The 17,582-nt window shown below is 44.0% G+C and overlaps 1 protein-coding gene across 6 annotated transcripts in view; it reads left to right on the plus strand.

The window, feature by feature from the left end:
* Positions 1 to 17,582, plus strand: part of TMCC1 (transmembrane and coiled-coil domain family 1) — a 167,003-nt gene that overhangs the window by 128,191 nt on the left and 21,230 nt on the right. For 5 of the 6 annotated variants that reach the window (XM_088831532.1, XM_088831531.1, XM_055413515.2 and 2 more), the window contains one exon: positions 15,121 to 16,055. In XM_088831532.1, coding sequence (XP_088687658.1) covers positions 15,121 to 16,055 — 935 coding nt within the window. Of the gene's footprint in view, positions 1 to 1,401; positions 4,853 to 15,120; positions 16,056 to 17,582 lie in introns of those variants that run through there. The other variant, XM_055413520.2, reaches the window with a different exon arrangement.

Below are 17,582 nucleotides of genomic sequence, written 5' to 3' on the forward strand. Positions count from 1 at the left end.
TGCTGCCATGAAATTGAGAGACGCTTGCTCCTTGGAAAGAAAGTTATGACCAACCTAGATAGTATATTAAAAAGCAGAGACATTACTTTGCCAACCAAGGTCTGTCTAGTCAAGGCTATGGTTTTTCCCGTGGTCACGTGTGGATGTGAGAGTTGGACTGTGAAGAAAGCTGATCGCTGAAAAATTGATGCTTTTGAACTGTGATGCTGGAGAAGACTCTTGAGAGTCCCTTGGACTGCAAGGAGATCCAACCAGTCCATTCTAAAGGAGATCCATCCTGGGCATTCATTGGAAGGACTGATGCTAAAGCTGAAACTCCAATACTTTGGCCACCTCATGCGACGAGTTGACTCACTGGAAAAGAGTCTGATGCTGGGAGGGATTGGGGGCGGGAGGAGAAGGGGACAACAGAGAATGAGATGGCTGGATGGCATCACCGACTCGATGGACATGAGTTTGAGTGAACTCCGGGAGTTGGCGATGGACAGGGAGGCCTGGCGTGCTGTGATTCATGGGGTCGCGGAGAGTCGGACACGACTGAGCGACTGAACTGAACTGATCCTGATGTGAGTCTTTGACCTCAGCAAGACTTGTTCTTCACTTACACACTGTTCCTATTTACCGTAAACACACTTGGGCCAAAGGACGTGAATATTTGGCTTCGTATTTGTCATACATTAAATGTTGACACTAGTCATGGAAATGTCTCTAGGACATCCTTTTTGGATCAGAATTGCACGTTGTCAGTTAATTGTTTTGAATAGCAAGGCAGGTAACCTGGTTAATATCTAAAGAAGGCGGGTGCCTATATTCTTTTCTTAAAACCTCATATTCTGGTATTGGCTTTGGCACTAATTCTGTTGCTCTCCTTTCTGAACTAATTGGTTCTAAGCAGTAAAAGAAAGCACTTGCCTTATTTAGAGGTTCATATGACTATACTAATCTCAAAAGATTTTAAACTCCTTTACAGTTACTTTCTTTGTCACTTTTCTGCTCCCCCACCCACTGGCTGGTTATGAGGGGTTGCTTTTGCATAGAGAAAGCTGCTGAAGTCAAACAAAACCTCCCTCTTACTGAATCCCAGTGGGAGCTTACTACTGTTAAGGACTTTAGGTGAACCTGTAACCTGCTGGAGGAGGACAAGAAAAGAGACTCCTTGAGAAATGCACGGCCAGCTGTTGCAACAGATCTTGACTTTAGTGCCGCCCTTGCAAATCTATCCTCTGCTTTCTGCTATTACAGACAGTAACTGATTTATTAGATTTATCATTTTTCTTCCTCGATTTAGCTTTCCTTTCCCCATCTTTGGCCACTTTGGGAAAAATTTATCCAGCTAGTAATCAGGCATCAGCATCAAGAAGGTCAGTCAAATTAGATGCCTTACAGAACAAAGTTCCTCCGTCTTTGGACGTTTTTCCCCAGTGGATCCTTCATGAAGTATCGCAAAGGGTGAAAGAGAGGAAGAACTTTAGGCATTTTGTCCAAAAAATAAAGTAGTGTCCATGAGGTCTTACAGCTGAGATAGGTTTTAATAATAAAGCAAAGCCTCTAGAATTAGTATTTATGTTTAGGTTTGTGTTAAGGATATCTTTTGTCTGGGACTTTCTTCCAAATCATTGCATGGGAGGAAGGAAAGACCAGCCATGAGTTAATAATTAATGCTGGATAAAGTGTATAGGATTCAGTATCCTCTCTACTTTTACACATATTTGAAATGTTGTATAACAAAGAAATTTTTAAAAGGCATTTTTTCCCCAGAGTTTTTTAGAAGGATAAAATCTATTTCCTATAAATTTTCAGCATTCCCCCCAGTACTCAACAGTGTTGAACACAGTAAAAATACTGTTGTAGGTTTGTATTACTGAGGGAAAAAATATTTTCTTGTCAGATAAATTCTTAATTTATTAGGTTTTTTGTTATTATTTTTGTTTTATTTCCAGATTATTGTATTTATACTATTTCATAAATTAGATTCTAGTAAAACTTGTGTTCACCTTTGTTTCTTTCTAAGGGCATATTCAGTAAACTTTAATCAGTGTTGAGAAGTCTGAAAACTAGTCAATGAAAAACAGTTTTAAACAGTTTCTTTGGGACTTTTCTGGTGGTCCAGTGGTTAAGCATCCAATGGATGGATGCCAGTGGACACAGGTTCAATCGCTGGTTGGGGAAGATCCCACATGCCCTGGAGCAACTGAGTTTGTGGGCCACAACCACTGAGCCTACACTCTAGAGCTCATGCCCTGCAACAGGATAAGCCACTGCAATGAAAAGCCCACTCATAGCCATTAGAGAAACCCACACACAGCAGCGAAGACCCAGCACAGCCAAAAATAATAAATAAAGCTAAAAAAAAAAGTTTCTTTGTAAAGTAACATTTGAACATTTTTAGACATTTTTAAAAGAAACATTTTCTGTTATCAATAAAATATCCCTGATGTGTCTTTGGGTAAAGGAGCCTGTCTTCTGTCTGGGTCCTAATGTGACTTTACTTCTCAGTGCTGATTGAATCCTCAGTGTCACCTGTTTTGCCAGGTTGATCACGCTTATTCAAATATCCGTGCCAGTTGAGATGTTCTAACTTTGACCTAAAGCAGGGATTGTTGTTGTTGTTCAGTTGCTAGGTCGTATCTGACTCTGCAACTCCGTGGACTGCAGCCCTTCAGGCTTCCCTGTCTTGCACCGTCTCCCAGAGTTTGCTCAAACTCATGTCTGTTGATTCGATGATGCCGTCTCAACCTCTTCTGCCCACTTCTCTTCCTGCCCTCAGTCTCCAGCATCAGAATCTTTTCAAGTGAATTGGCTCTTCACATCAGGTGGCCAAAGCATTGGAGTTTCAGCTTCAGCATCAGTCCTTCCAATGAATATTCAGGACTGATTTCCTTTAGGATGGACTGATTTGATCTCCTTGCAGTCCAGGAGACTCTCAAGAGCCTTCTCCAGCACCACAACTTGAAAGCATCAGTTCTTCAGCGCTCAGCCTTATTTATGGTCCAACTCTCACATGCATACATGACTACTGGAAAAACCATAGCTTTGACTATACAGACCTTTTCCCACTAATGTCTCTGCTTTTAATACACTGCCTGGATTTGTGAAGCAAGGATTAGCAAGCTTTCTTTTTTTCTTTGTAAAGGAGCAGAAAATAAATATTTTAGGCTTTGAGAGCCACAAGAGTATTATATATTCTGTTTGTTTGTTTTTGTTCTTAAAACTCTTTAAAAATTTAAAAATAGTTCTTGGTTCTTAGGTCTTTTGTAAGAGCCTTATTAAAACAGACGGAATTAGACAGTTGATTTTTAACTAAATTTTTTACAAAATAAAAGCTACATTTTTGAAATTTTATAGCTCTGTAATACATAATAAAGCCTATCCATAACTTTAAAAAAAATAAAAGCTCCAGATTCAGATGTTAAAGGTTTTATTCAAAGGAAAAATTGTGACTCTCATACAAAATGAACACACATGTCAGAGATTTTATTTGTCTCACTAATTCACCAGTTATTAGGAAGCAGTAAGATATTAAAATGAGAATTGGACTTAAGGAAGCTTATATTCTCTACCAGACAAAATTGATCTGTATTTCATCACCAACACTATCTACAAGGTAATTTCCATCTCTACGATTTTAGAATAACCTAGCCAGAGACAAAGATGCAGAATTTATACTATCAGATAACTCCAAAATATCTGATAGACAACACCGGGAAGTCCCTTGAAAGGACACTTAAATTTTTTTTTTTTTTTTTTCAACTTTAGTGTTTCGCAATTTCTGCTGACAACCTCCCATCCCTCTTGTGATCATAAATAATTTACAAAGATTTTTCTTGATCACAGAATAGTTGGTCTCTTTAGATTTGACCTGATTATTGTGGTAAGAGTGCTAATTAATCACACAGACATCCCTGATGGGTTGTTTTAGGGTAAATCCCAACGTGACTTTTTCAGGGCAGGAACAGTCTCTTGAAGACATTTTGTTCTTTCATGCAGTATCGTGAGTAGTCAATAAATAGTACGTGATGGTACAGGAGCTGAGCTCAGGTTTACGATTGTGGTGTTTTAATGTTACTTAAACTTCAGAGAGTTTATTGCTTTTCATTCAGAAGCTTTTTTTTTTCCTGTTGTCCATAGTGAAAAAGACTTCAGGGACTCATGCTCTGGACAAGAAGTCTTTCTGAAGTCTTTCTTTGCTCAGTTTTCATTTAAATGACTTTGTAAACCTAAAATGAAAAATAAGAGAAGAAACATTAGAAAAGCACAGAAATTTGTCCTGGCAATCTCTTTTTAGTCTTCTGTTGAAACATGGATAGATTGTTTTTTCTTTGTCTTTATGGAACCAAGCTCCCTAAACAGTGTTATCCTATTTAGAATATTTTTCACCTCCTTGAGCTGTTCTCTGGTTGTAAATGAGAGTACAAATGTGGATGGTGAATGAACGTCCTGTAGCTTTAAGCCCAGCCCGGTGGATGCTTTTGTCTTTTATAAAAGATGCTCACAGCTTGGAGAAGAGCAGCAGATTACTGTCTGTGATCTCCCTTCTCAAACTGTTCATTTGCATTCAGCTCTAGCAAACTGTGCCCACACCCAGGCACGCGCGTGCGCGTATACACACACACACACACACACACTCTCACACACGGATGCTTGTTTGGCAGAAGCTTTCTGTTTGTTCAGCGCAGAGTCCTTCCTCCCTGGCTCCCCAATGTAGAAAGCTCTATGAGTTGATGCGGGAGACAGAAGTGGAACAGTACGCAGGCCGAGGAGGGCACTGCAGGGTATTGGCTATGCGGGGATGTTGATGTGGTGTGGCTGTACCTGCCTGTTCTGTGAAAGGCACTTCTGTGAGGCTGTGAAGGTGAGAAGCCCAGGGATCAACTAGAAGCTTCATTTCGGCTGGCTGTTGGTGGGGGAAGGCATTCCCAGTGGTAGCTGTCCTCATTTACCGCGTTATTCTCGGAAACCAAGTACGTGCAGCCGTGACAGACTGCCACAGCTCGTCTGCAGTTTGGAAGCTGGGAGCTTATAGCCAAAAGAGGTTGTGATTGTTTGCGCGATCCAAGCTTGCGCTGGCAGTGCACAAATGAAGGATGAGCTCTGTGGCGAGCACAGTCAGCAGACTGCCTGACAGGGGGCTTTGGTAAGATAAATGTGTCGCTTATGTTTCGGGTCTCTGCCCCACCCCCCGGCCCCTCCCCGTTTTTTGTTTTTTGTTGCTGTTGTTTCTGCTTTTCTGTATCTGCTCCGTAGAATTGCCTCTTAGCAATGACTAAAACATTTTGCAGATTCACATTTGATGGAAAGCGATACCCGAGAGAGCCAGAAAGGAAGCCATTATTTCTGGTCATTCAGTTCTGTGACCTTCAGAAATAGTCATCAGGTTTTCTCAGGTATCCGTGAAGTGGTAGAAGCTACGAATTTCCAGAGCAAAGAACACTAACCATTAGATCACCTTTTTCTGCTTTGAACAGTCATAATTAATCCCCCCCGCTTTTTTTTCAGCTTTCCCTGCAGCCTGAAGTGGAGAAGAAAAAGGCTCTGTACTCTTATTTAATTGTTGCCACTGGAACAGTAATAGGCTGAGAATTGTAAGTGTGGAGGTGGAGGAAGGCAGGCTGGAGTCTGCTGTTTTCATAGCTGTGCGTTGGTGGGTGTTTGTCTTCGATTCATTATCATTGCTGTTCAGTGTCAAGTGGTTGGTTAGTGCTTCATCTCTTTGCCTGTACTGTGATTTAATCCATTTTGTGTTCTAGTTGGTACAGTTTTGATTTGCCAGACCCAGTTCCATCATTATGAGCCCTTCTTCTGTTACTGATAATACATTATATTAGCCTTTTTTAGAGAAAAGATAGTTGTAGAAAGAAGCCCTGAAGTACTTATGGACGCCAAGAAAGATAAAAGATATTTTTCTCTTTAAAATCTAGAGTTTGCTTTCAGCAAATTTTGAAGTCTGGATTTGGGGCTTTTTAATCAGCATGAGTTTGAGCAACCTTCAGGAGTTGGTGATGGACAGGGAAGCCCAGCGTGCTGCAGTCCAGGGGGTCACAAAGAGTCGGACATGACTGAGCAACTGAACGGGACTGAATAAGCAGTTTTATTGGAAGTTAAAGAAATTGTTACACTTGGTCAGTGAAATCTTATCAGAATCACCTTGCTCTGATCTGCTTTAAGTTGGATCCTGTTTCTTGTGTTTTGCTGAGCACGAAGGTTTACTCTTCCCCACCCTTTCTTAGGCAAGTACCGCTGGATGGTGCGGTGACTGTTTTATTGGCCTACCTCAGACCTTGTCCTTGAGCCCCTCTTCTCTCCAGTAGAGAGAGCCAAGTTTTCTAGCTGCTTAGAGTGGGCAGAGAAAAGATCCATTGGCACCTGGCTTTTTGCTGACTCACTGCTTGTATAAGCCTTGCATACACTCCATTTGGTTACTGGGCAGGGGGCCCTTCTTGTTTGCTGGTCTTTCCCTCTCTCATCCATCCCTGTGCTTCTTCCTAAACGTTTTGGATAACGCAGTCTCAGTCTTTCCCCACGTGAGCTCTGAGAAGCAATGACTAGACAAGCGTTTTTTCTCTTTTTGAAGTGTCAGCTTAACTGTGTCGTTTCACCTTGGTTATGATCATTCAAATTCTGTATTTGGTTGGCACATGAGACCCACAGTAATAAGACTTCTGTTCCTTTGTGGCCCAGTTAAGCAGTAACGTCCTTTTCTGTCTTTGAGAACTCAGTTTCAATGCCTCTGTTCAAAGAATTACTTTGTGACCTTCCAATCTAAAGTAGGTTTCTCTGCCTTAGGTTATTCCTTTTCTCAAGGCACTCTGTCCTTTTTCTTTGTAGCTCTTTTCTCAGAATATGTTATTTGATTACTGGTTTTTTTCTCTCTACCACTTTTCCCGACTTAACCCTAAGTGTCATGAAGGAAGAGACTTTATTTTGTCAGGCACCTAGCAGAACGGCTGGCTGAGAACTGAAGAAAGGACAGTAGGCAGTACTGCATGTGTAAAGATCCTATGGTGACGTTGACTGAAAAAATGCACATCAGAGCTGTGACTTGAGTTTTATTTGGGAACAAAATGAGGACTATAGCCTGGGAGACCGTCTCTCAGATAGCTGTGAGGAATTACTCCAAAGGGAGGGGTGGTGTTAGTAAATATGTGATTTTGGTAAAAGGGGATTCAAGCATACATTTTTACAGACGATGCTGCTAGTCTTGAGAAGGTTACTGCTGGCCACGAGAAGCAGGTGTCTTTGCTAATGATTTTAGTGCTTTTCTAGATCTGAAAAGATGCAGGAAATTGGTATCATAAAATCTTTTCCTGAAAAGTATCTTTATTTATCTGAAGGCCAGTTCTGCCAGTTTTTCCCAGAGCACAGAGTCCCCTCATTCTTGATCTCTGGTCTGAAACACTTTCAGGATGTGCTGAAGATCAGCGATCTCAGTGGCCAGTGACCTCACCTTTGTAGAGGCAAACAGCGAGCGATAACTTTTCATACACCGTGAGAGAAGAAAGGATGAGTCGCAGCACCTAAAAAAGTCCAGGGTGTCTCGAGTGGGAGGAGCACGCTGTAAGACGAAGCTAGAGAGAGATCCAGGCCCAGTCACATCGGACCTTGTCCACCAAGTTCAGGTTCTTGTTCTTAATGCTTCAAGAGTATGGGAAGCTAATGAAATAATGTAAGGATTGGGTGGTTTAGGACTTCCTTTTTTTAATATTAAAATCTTCTGTTTAATTGAGGGCCAACATGAATACAGATAGAGCAGAGCAGTCAGTGTGAGCAATTCAGCCGAGAGAGGACAAGGTTTTGTCCTAAGAGTTTGATGGTAGAGATAAGTAGAGATGGGTGGCGACGGTTATCCTTTGATGGAAATTTGGACAAGAATGGACAAGACTGGGTATTGGATTGGATACAGATAGAAGGCAGGTGATGTCGAGGATGAGTCCTGGGCTTTGGCCTGTGTGACCTGATAGATGGGGCTTCGCAGGTGCCTCGGTGGTAAAGAACCCGCCTGCCAGTGCAGGAGACACAGGAGACGTGGGCTTGATCCCTGGGTCAGGAAGATCCCCTGGGGAAGACGGCAACCCACTCCAGTATTCTTGCCTAGTAAATCACATGAACAGAGGAGTCCGGTGGGCGACAGTCCATGGGGTTGCAGAGGCAGACGCAGCTAAGTGATTGAGCATGCACTGAAATCCATACTAGTCACATCTTTATGCTGTTTTTTGCATAGTAGAATTAAATTTTTTTTAGTTTTTTACTTACAGTATTTTTAATTTATGTGTTTAATTTCATTCTTTAAGTTACTGCTGGCCCATTATGACTCTGAAGTGTCAACTGGATTATATCCATTATGTTCTATTTGAGAACGTTGATTTATCATCCATTGTAAGGACTTTAGCTTCTATTCTAACCAATGTGTGGAGCCACCGGAAAGTTATACATGTAAAAGACTGTTCTTGTAATCTGACTTAGGTTTTTAAGGACTGCTGAAATATTTTTGACTGTAAAAATATTATTGCTGTAATGGTGTAGGATGATTGCAGTCATGCAGGGAAGAACTGATAGTGTTGTAGACCAGAGTGGCAGCAGCTGAGATACAGTGAGAAGCAGGCAGATTCTGCAAGTAGAGCCCGAAACATTTTGCTGCAGCAACATAGTCCGCATGGCGGTAACAGCACAGGCTCCGGAGCCAGGCTACCCAAGTTCAAGCAGTGGTTTGGCCACTACTTTGTGTTCGTGGACAACCTAAACTCTTTATGCTTTATGATCACATGGATCAGTAAAGTAGCCATTACTGAGACGGAAAAGATTGCAGGGGCCACAGGTTAGGGAGACGTCAGGAACTCAGTTTTGTATGTAGTAAATTTGAAGTGATTGTTAGACATCCAAATAGAGATAGCAAGTGGGTAGTTGGGTATATGAGTCTAGAGTTAAGGAAAGTATAGGCTACGGTATACATTTGGAAACTGTTAGCAAACGCACTGTATCTAAGACCATTTTAAGAGAAAGAAGAGTAATCAAGCCATGAAATGGAGTTGGGGGTGCACAGTTTATGCATCGCCTCTTTAGAGCTTTTTACTCCACGTGTAAGCCTAACAATAGCCAGTTCGGAGACCAGATTATCGCAAGCCACATGGAGCTTTCCAGATTCTTTCATTGCTTTTTAGACTTTTGTTTTATCAGAATTGCTTGAAATAAATAGGATTAAGCTGAGGCTTAGAAATCTTTTGTCTTAATTAGACTGTGTCCTAAGCGTATTTGTGGGAAATTAGCTTGTAAAAGGGAACTCATTGGTGGCAGTTTTATAGATTCGCTTATCCACACATGGGTTTTATTGATATATGCATTCTTAAATCTTCAGCAGTGAAAGCATTTTTCTGTGTCACTTTCTTCTTTTGCTCATTAACACCTGCTCAAAAACTGCAAACTGACTTTTGTATTAGCAGATCTGTACGCTCCAGACTAGTCATTCTTCATTCTGAGGATTTATGAGAAAGATTTTTGAAAAACCCATACCCCAAGTCACTGTTTCTTTTTCACAAAAGTTAAAACCTTAAAATTAGAAGGAAACAGGGATCTTTTCCAACTGTCAGTGTGTCCTCATGTGACAGTTTTAACATGCAGGCATGAAGTCTCTGCTTGAACATTTCCAGTGGCACATGCGACCTGATAGTTGAAACCCCTTGGTTAAGTTGAACAATGAATCTATGCTTACAAAACAGCTCCTAGCCATAAAAAAGCAGCATATACTTTTATACTTACACTGTCAGTGCTGTGGTTGTAGGTTGCCTGTGATCTCTTTCTGTTCTTTTCTCTCGTTCTCTTCCTCCCTCTCCCCGCACACCCCCCCAGGTTCACATGAACCCATCAGGTCCATGCGCCAGGCCTGAAGCGCACCTGGCAGTGTTCATCCTCAGTGCTGTATTTCACACAAGCGGGAAAGCAGTTCTGTGATGGAGCGTTCTGAGCAGCAGCCCTGGACTCCATCATGGGTTCTGAGCAGGGTGGGCCAGAGAGGATGTTAATCATCTCAGTGCATATTCAACTCACGCAGTAGCTTTTCCTCAGCAGCCTTGGAGGAATGTGTATCGTCTTTTGGAAGCTGTTTTTCTTACAAAAATTCTGACCTTTGTTCCATTCATAGTCACATAGGCTCAGTCACTGCATGGCATATGAGCTCTAAGAGGATCCTCTGAAGGACACGCTGGCGAGCATTTAAATCGAACCCTTACTGGATATTTTCTTTGTCCAAGGCATTGCGATACCTTCTCGGGGCACAAAGATGAGTGATGACCCCTACCCCACAGGAACCGTCAATAGAAGCAGCCCACTCAAACAGTCGTATCAGCATAATGTGATCGACACAGTGATGCAGGTGCATAGATGTGTGGGGATAGAAAGGAAGAGTCATGATTCCAGGGGCTCCCCTGGTGGCTCCAACAGTAAAGCATCTGTCTGCAACACAGGACACCCGAGTTCAGTCCCTGGGTGGGAAGACCCCCTAGGGGAAGAAATGGCAACCCACTCGAGTATTCTTGCCTGGAGAATCCCCATGGACAGAGGAGCCTGGTGGGCTACAGTCTGTGGGGTTGCAAAGAGTCAGACGCGACTGAGTGACTGCACACATTAATCCAACTGGGAGCAGGAGGCTGTCAGGACAGATTCCCGGAAGGAGGTTATGCCTGGACTCGGTTCCCTTCAGCCAGGAAAGGAAAGGAGATCGTGCCCTTGAAGGCAGAAGACTGGAAGTATGAAACCATGTGCCCTGGCCCAAGAGCTACATTCCAGTTGTGCCCTTAGCATACATAAATTCAGATGGAAAGTTTCCATTATTCCCAAGTGACCCATGATACAGTTTTGTTTTTTGTTTTTTTTGGTCACAATTCTGCTGAGGCACATGGTGGGATCAGTAGCTCCAAAGCTAGCGAGCAGACCCTGCCAGAGTTCACGTTTCAGTGAGTTGTCACATGTGCAGTGTCATCCACGAGATGGTTGTAAAACTTTGCTGTCCGTGAGGATAGACTGAAAAGTGCTAGTGGCAGGAGAGAGAGTGGGGTCTCAAGTGGTTCTCGACAGAGAAGGGCTGTCCGACCGAGACAATCCAAACCTGTCTTGCCAAGTTCACAGGCGACCAGGATTATTGTCACAGGTATTACTTGTATATCGATGCTTTTTCAGGCTGTTTCTGGGGTGATTTTGTGTGCGTTAGTACTATCCCTATTGTACAGTTGATGAAACAGACACAGAGGTTGAACAGCTTGCCCAGTGTCACATGGCTAGTAAGTAGCAAAGCCAGTTTTGAACCCGAGCAGGTTATGCCAGAACCCGTGCTTCCCTGCTATGGGAACTGTAGCCAGGCTTAATAGTCTTGTTTTTCTGATCTGTGCCTTTTCCTGTTTAAGAAAACCTTCTCCTATTTTCACACTGCTGCCTTCTAAAAAGGTTTAAAATGTTCTTTTCATATTGGCAGTTTAGTTGTTTCTCTGGAGTGAAGTAGGAATGAAATTTTATGTTGTTAGATGTGGAGAGCCTCGTACACTAGCAAAGACTTTTGGGAAAGCAAACTTTGCAGCTGGTACATTTACAACTCATGGCTCAGTCAGCCCTTCCAGCGCTAAGTGTTCAGGCCAGCAAGGACTTGATTCACAGCACCGTCGATACCAGGAGCACGTCCTCACCCCGCCCTGTAGCTCTGCAGCTCAGTGTATCTTCCTCTTTCTTCCTTTTCCTCCTGCCCTCTCCTCCCGATGTCTCTTCCTCGTCTTCCTGTTTCAGAGTAGTCCTACCAAAATTGGGAGGAGGCACTGGGTAACCCAGGGACTCATGATTTCAAATGGAAACTACCCTGGTGCTGAAACTGAGGGTTAGTCTTGTTTCTCGAGGCTGAGGACAGTGGATTCTATCAGCTGTATGCTCGCAGGCATATGGCTGATGCTCTGTGGGAATCAGGCACGGGAAGGACACAGTGGGGCTCCAGAAAGCCCAGATAGAGAAGTCAGAGTAGAGAGAATCTGGGTTATCTCTTCAGTTTCTGTGCAGGGAAGTAACATCACATCTAAACCGTGATCATTTGTAAATAGTTATATTGAACCTTTGTAGAGGTTTTTGCAATTTTAGTGATGGAATCAAACCTTGATTCTGAGAGCAAGGTCCTATTCTATCGCACAGGGAATGATATTCAGTATTCTGTGAAAAATCATAATAGAAGACAAGGTTTATGTGTGTGTATAACTGAGTCACTTTGCTCTACAGCAGAAATGAACACATCATTGTAAATTAGATATATTTCAATAAATAAATAATAAATACATTTAAAACACCTTGATTCTAGTCCCAACGCTATCTTTTGAGCGGTATGATCCATATATGTGCTCCCAGAATAACAGTGACACTTCATTTCCATGTTGACACCCTCAGACAACAGGATGCGTAGAAGTTGATATTCAGATTGATAAGAAAGAGCCTAAGAAAACTAGACCATGCATAAGCTTGTGGTCCTCAATCTAGAGGTATTTTGTGTTTGCCTTCCTGTTACACTGTGGTAGATGGGGAGCTGTCAAGCATAAGCGCACAGTCAGGATCATGTAATTATATGCACAGTAGTTACAGGATCTGAAATCCCATTCAGAGAGAAAATCACGCCGTGGGAGCTCTGTGCAGCCTGAGTGACCCTGAGGCCCTGAGCAGAGTGGGTTTCCAGGAGCTTCTGTTGCAACTCTGGGCAGCTTGATTACCTGGGACTCTGGCTCGTCTTCTCCTCTGCTGCCTTCCCCCCGACCCTTCCATGCTGATTAGCAGGCACCTAGAGTGGCAAGCCACTCCAGTACTCTTGCCTAGAAAATCCCATGGATGGAGGAGCCTGGTAGGCTGCAGTCCGTGGGGTCGCTGAGGGTCGGACACGACTGAGCGACTTCCCTTTTCACTTTCACACATTGGAGAAGGAAATGGCAACCCACTCCAGTAGAGTCCCAGGACGGGGGAGCCTGGTGGGCTTCCGTCTGTGGGGTCACACAGAGTCGGACACGACTGAAGTGACTTAGCAGCAGCAGCAGCAGAGATGAGCAGGGTGGGAGAAAGGGCCTGACACGGTTATCGTGCTCGTCCCTGACTCTTGTGCATATTCGTTTTGTTAATGGAGCATGATGTCATTTTTGTGACTCGCTTCAGTTATGGATTATCTTTTGCTTTTATTTCAGCATACAGTAGTTCACTTCTGTTCATCTGGAAGGAAAATACTGCTGTTTGCTATTCACATCAGCAGCAGTATACTGAACGCAGTTGGGAACTGCACGTGTCTAGAGATCAGCATGGCCCCTGCCCAGACAGCAGACTGAGGGGGCACAGCCAAGATGGGAAAGGGAGGATCGTCTCTAGACGGACAGGTTAACGGCCAGCGCTTCATGGACGCTTCATATCTGCTGTATTATTGTCATTACAGAATCATCGGTTTGGCCTTTGAGAATATGAGAGGAACCTATATATAGTTCTTGCTGCCATCTTGTTTACTGGTAAACAAGGTTAGGGATGGGAAACAAGGAAAAGAATGTGCCCCTCTTTCTCCAGGATGGTGAACTTGTACATTGTCACTCCTAGTGGGAATTTTTTTACCCCACAGTGGTTATTTCATTATTTCTTACTGTTACTGCTCAATAGAGAGCAGTGTCTAAAGCCTTTTGGCATGGTTGTCATTGTTCAGTTGTGTCCGACTCTTTGTGACTCCATGGACCGCAGCACACAGGCTTTGCTGTCCTTCACTATCTCCTGGAACTTGCTCAAACTTGTGTCTATTGAGTTGGTGATGCCATCCAACCATCTCATCCTCTTTTTTCATGGGCCCTGCCCAAATTCATCACCACAAGCCACATCTAGGCGCACCTTCTTGAAGGGATTTTTCCTCCTGAGTTAGAGAAACTCAGCCTTCCCCTTAATTTTGGCCTGATGGTTTTGAAGTATGATAGTTGAAGTTTTCAAATCTGAACAATTTGTCTTCTTCTTTGGCTCCCTTGAATAGTTGCACACACACACAGAAAGATAGTCATTATATGTGTTTTGGAGTCCCTTGCCTAATAAAAATCTTTGAGTAGACGGAATGCACAAAATGCGAGGTTCACGAGGCCTGAACTGAGTCCTGACTTGTTTAATTACTTACCTCTTCTGTCTCTATCCCAGACGGTTCATGTTACCTTGCCCAAGTTTATCACAGCTACTTGTGATCTGGGCTTTTAACTCTCAAGTCCTTACCGTGTTCATGCTTGCCACTTTGAGCAGGACCTTCCCATTCTCCCCTTCACATGCCACCAACTTCCAATTTAGTGTCCCTGCTGGAACAGACAGAATGATTCTGTACCCCTTGATAGGGTTTGATTAAAAAGACATGTGATAACAGTTGGATTTTTATATGTAGCCACTTAAGTTACCTTTCTTACCAACATTTTCAGATGACTGTAATCTGAAAGCAAGAATTGGAATACATTGGTGTCTGAATATGGAGACAATTTTCATATGATTAAATTGGAATGCAGATGTACTATGTTGTACATAGATAGACTTCTAAACATAAGTATGTGTGCTGAGTGTGAATTAATTCATGCTTCAAACTCATTAGGAGAGTTTTATTATGTAAAGCAATACTGTAAGAAATCCTCTAGCAGAAGACAAGTACCTTTTGCACAGATTTCAGCTTCTGCAAATCTTTTCTCATGTATCTGTTTTGCTTAAAGCAAAGTGTGCTTGTTTGGGGACAGTATCTGAGAGGGCAAGGGGGCTGGTACAGGACAGGAGGAACTGGGTCAGCACTCTGTGCTGAGTGAGCATCCCCGGTGGCTCAGCAGTAAAGAATCCACCTGCCAATGCAGGAGATGTGGGTTCGATCCCTGGGTGGGGAAGATCCCCTGGAGGAGGAAATGGCAACCTGCTCCAGGATTCTTGCCTGGAGAATCCCATGGACAGAGGAGCCTGGGGGGCTCCAGTCCATGGGGTTGCGAAGAGTCGGATAGGACTGAGTGACTTAAACAATTAGAACAACACTCTGTGCTGAGTAGGTGAATTTTTTCAATACATTGGGGCCCATCGATGGTGGAGAGTGAGTCCTCCTGGGCTCCTTCTAACCTCCCCTTCTTGCTTTCACACCAGATCGAGCGGTTGGAAGTGAGCAGCCTCGCCCAGACCTCCAGTGCGGTGGCCTCCAGCACAGATGGCAGCCTCCACACAGACTCGGTGGACGGAACCCCAGACCCTCAGCGCACAAAGGCTGCTATTGCCCACCTGCAGCAGAAGATCCTGAAGCTCACGGAACAGATCAAGATTGCACAGACGGCCCGGGACGACAACGTGGCTGAGTACCTGAAGCTAGCCAGCAGCGCGGACAAGCAGCAGGCTGCCCGCATCAAGCAGGTCTTTGAGAAGAAGAACCAGAAGTCCGCCCAGACCATCCAACAGCTGCAGAAGAAGCTCGAGCACTACCACAGGAAGCTCCGGGAGGTGGAGCAGAATGGGATCCCCCGGCAGCCAAAGGATGTCTTCAGGGACATGCACCAGGGGCTGAAGGACGTGGGTGCCAAGGTGACTGGCTTCAGCGAAGGCGTGGTGGACAGTGTCAAGGGGGGGCTGTCCAGCTTCTCCCAGGCAACCCACTCGGCTGCCGGGGCTGTGGTCTCCAAGCCCAGAGAGATCGCGTCTCTAATTCGGAATAAGTTTGGCAGCGCCGACAACATCCCCAACCTGAAGGACTCTTTAGAGGAAGGGCAGGTGGACGAGGCGGGGAAGGCCTTGGGGGCCATTTCCACCTTTCAGTCCAGCCCCAAGTATGGGAGCGAGGAAGACTGTTCCAGTGCCACCTCGGGCTCAGTGGGCGCCAATAGCACCGCCGGTGGCCTCGCCGTAGGAGCGTCCAGCTCCAGAACCAACACCCTGGACATGCAGAGCTCAGGGTTCGATGCACTGCTGCACGAGGTCCAGGAGATCCGGGAAGCCCAGGCCCGGCTCGAGGAATCCTTTGAGACCCTCAAGGAACATTATCAGAGGGACTATTCGCTAATAATGCAGGCCTTACAGGAGGAGCGATACAGGTGAGTGATACGGGATTCGAGTCATGGACATGTGATGGCATCTGTGTTAACGCGCTCCTGTCTGTTTGCCGCTCTCTTCCTCTCATCCCACATCCACAGGTCTATTCTCTATCTGCAGAGACGCAGCTTTAAAAGGTCTGTATAGAGAGTTTTTCTCCGGAGTATCCACAGCACTTTAGATATGGTGTATGATGTTGGCATGAATTCTTCTCATAGAGAGCAAAAGAGAGGCCAGAAGAGTTAAATAACTCCCAAGATCTCACACCAGTCACTGTAGCCCTCCCATCTTCAACTTCCAAATGGAGCCAAGGCATTCCACCTGCTTACTTATAATCCCGGCACCACAAACCATTGCAGCCCGTAGCTCTACTACATGATACTGAAAAGATCTATAACCCTCTGAACTCTGTAGAAATCAATGATAGAGCCCAGCCAAAATGTACTGAACCTTGTAGATATTTGGCTTTAAACACACTTATCTGGGCAATTGATATAGAAAGCTTTAGACTGGAAATAAATCTAGATAAGCCTGTCTGTTACTTTCATGAATTGGCAGCTCTTTGAATGAGAGTGGACTTAAACGGAAATGGTTCTACAGTAGTTAGAAAATTCTCCCAGGACTGAGTGCTTTGAGTCATAATCTGTGCTGAAAGTAGGAGCTGGTCTCTGTTTTGTGTTTCATAGCACACACTGTGTTCATGTTAGACCACTCTTAACCATTCTCTACATGTGTGTCTTTCCCTCACATTTCCATCGTGTGCAGGTGGAAATAGTATCCAGCTGGTGTTGTCAACCAGAGACAGGCCACCCCTCTGAGACAGATGTAAGGGCCAGTGTTACAGGAGCTACACATCCTGCTCACAGCCACAGGTTAGGCCCTGAAAGGCCTACGTCTGGTCCTGTCCCACTCAGCATCTAGAGTCTCAGTACTTTTACTGCAGTGTCAAGGATTGAACAGTTTCTTAAGGTCCCTTTACCTCTTTGGGAAAAAAAATAATAATAAAAATGATTTTTTTTTTAAGTTTGCTTTTATGAGGTAATTTCAGGGCCTGAGGTTAATTGTTCACGTGTATCAGCAGCAAGCTCTTTTCAGGTGGTAAAAATGTCACTCAGTCCTGCCGCTTATCTTCACTCTTCTGTCCTTCAATTCTGACTTAAGACTTGAAGGGAGAAGAAAAGAGAAGTGTGGGAGAGAGAAATGAAGTTCTAAAAGCAAGTGAATGACATAAGACTGCTCTTATGTCATTGTTTTATATATTCTTTAATATACTTAGATGAAGAGGGAAATGGCAACCTACCCCAGTATTCCTGCCTGGAGAATTCCATGGACAGAGGAACCTGGCAGGCTACATACAGTTCACGAGGTTGCAAAGAGTCTGACACAACTGAGCACACACACAGAGTATACTTAGAAAACAGTATCTAAAGCAGTGAACAATCTAACACATATTCAGATTCTAAAAACACCCGATCCTTTGTACCACCTTAAGCCTAACTCCCAGGTTCAAATTCTAGTCCTGCCACTTT

The sequence above is a fragment of the Moschus berezovskii genome, chromosome 24, assembly GCF_049115385.1.
Source record: "Moschus berezovskii isolate FMDL1 chromosome 24, NW_MosBer_1.0, whole genome shotgun sequence".
In the NCBI taxonomy this organism is placed as follows: domain Eukaryota; kingdom Metazoa; phylum Chordata; class Mammalia; order Artiodactyla; family Moschidae; genus Moschus; species Moschus berezovskii.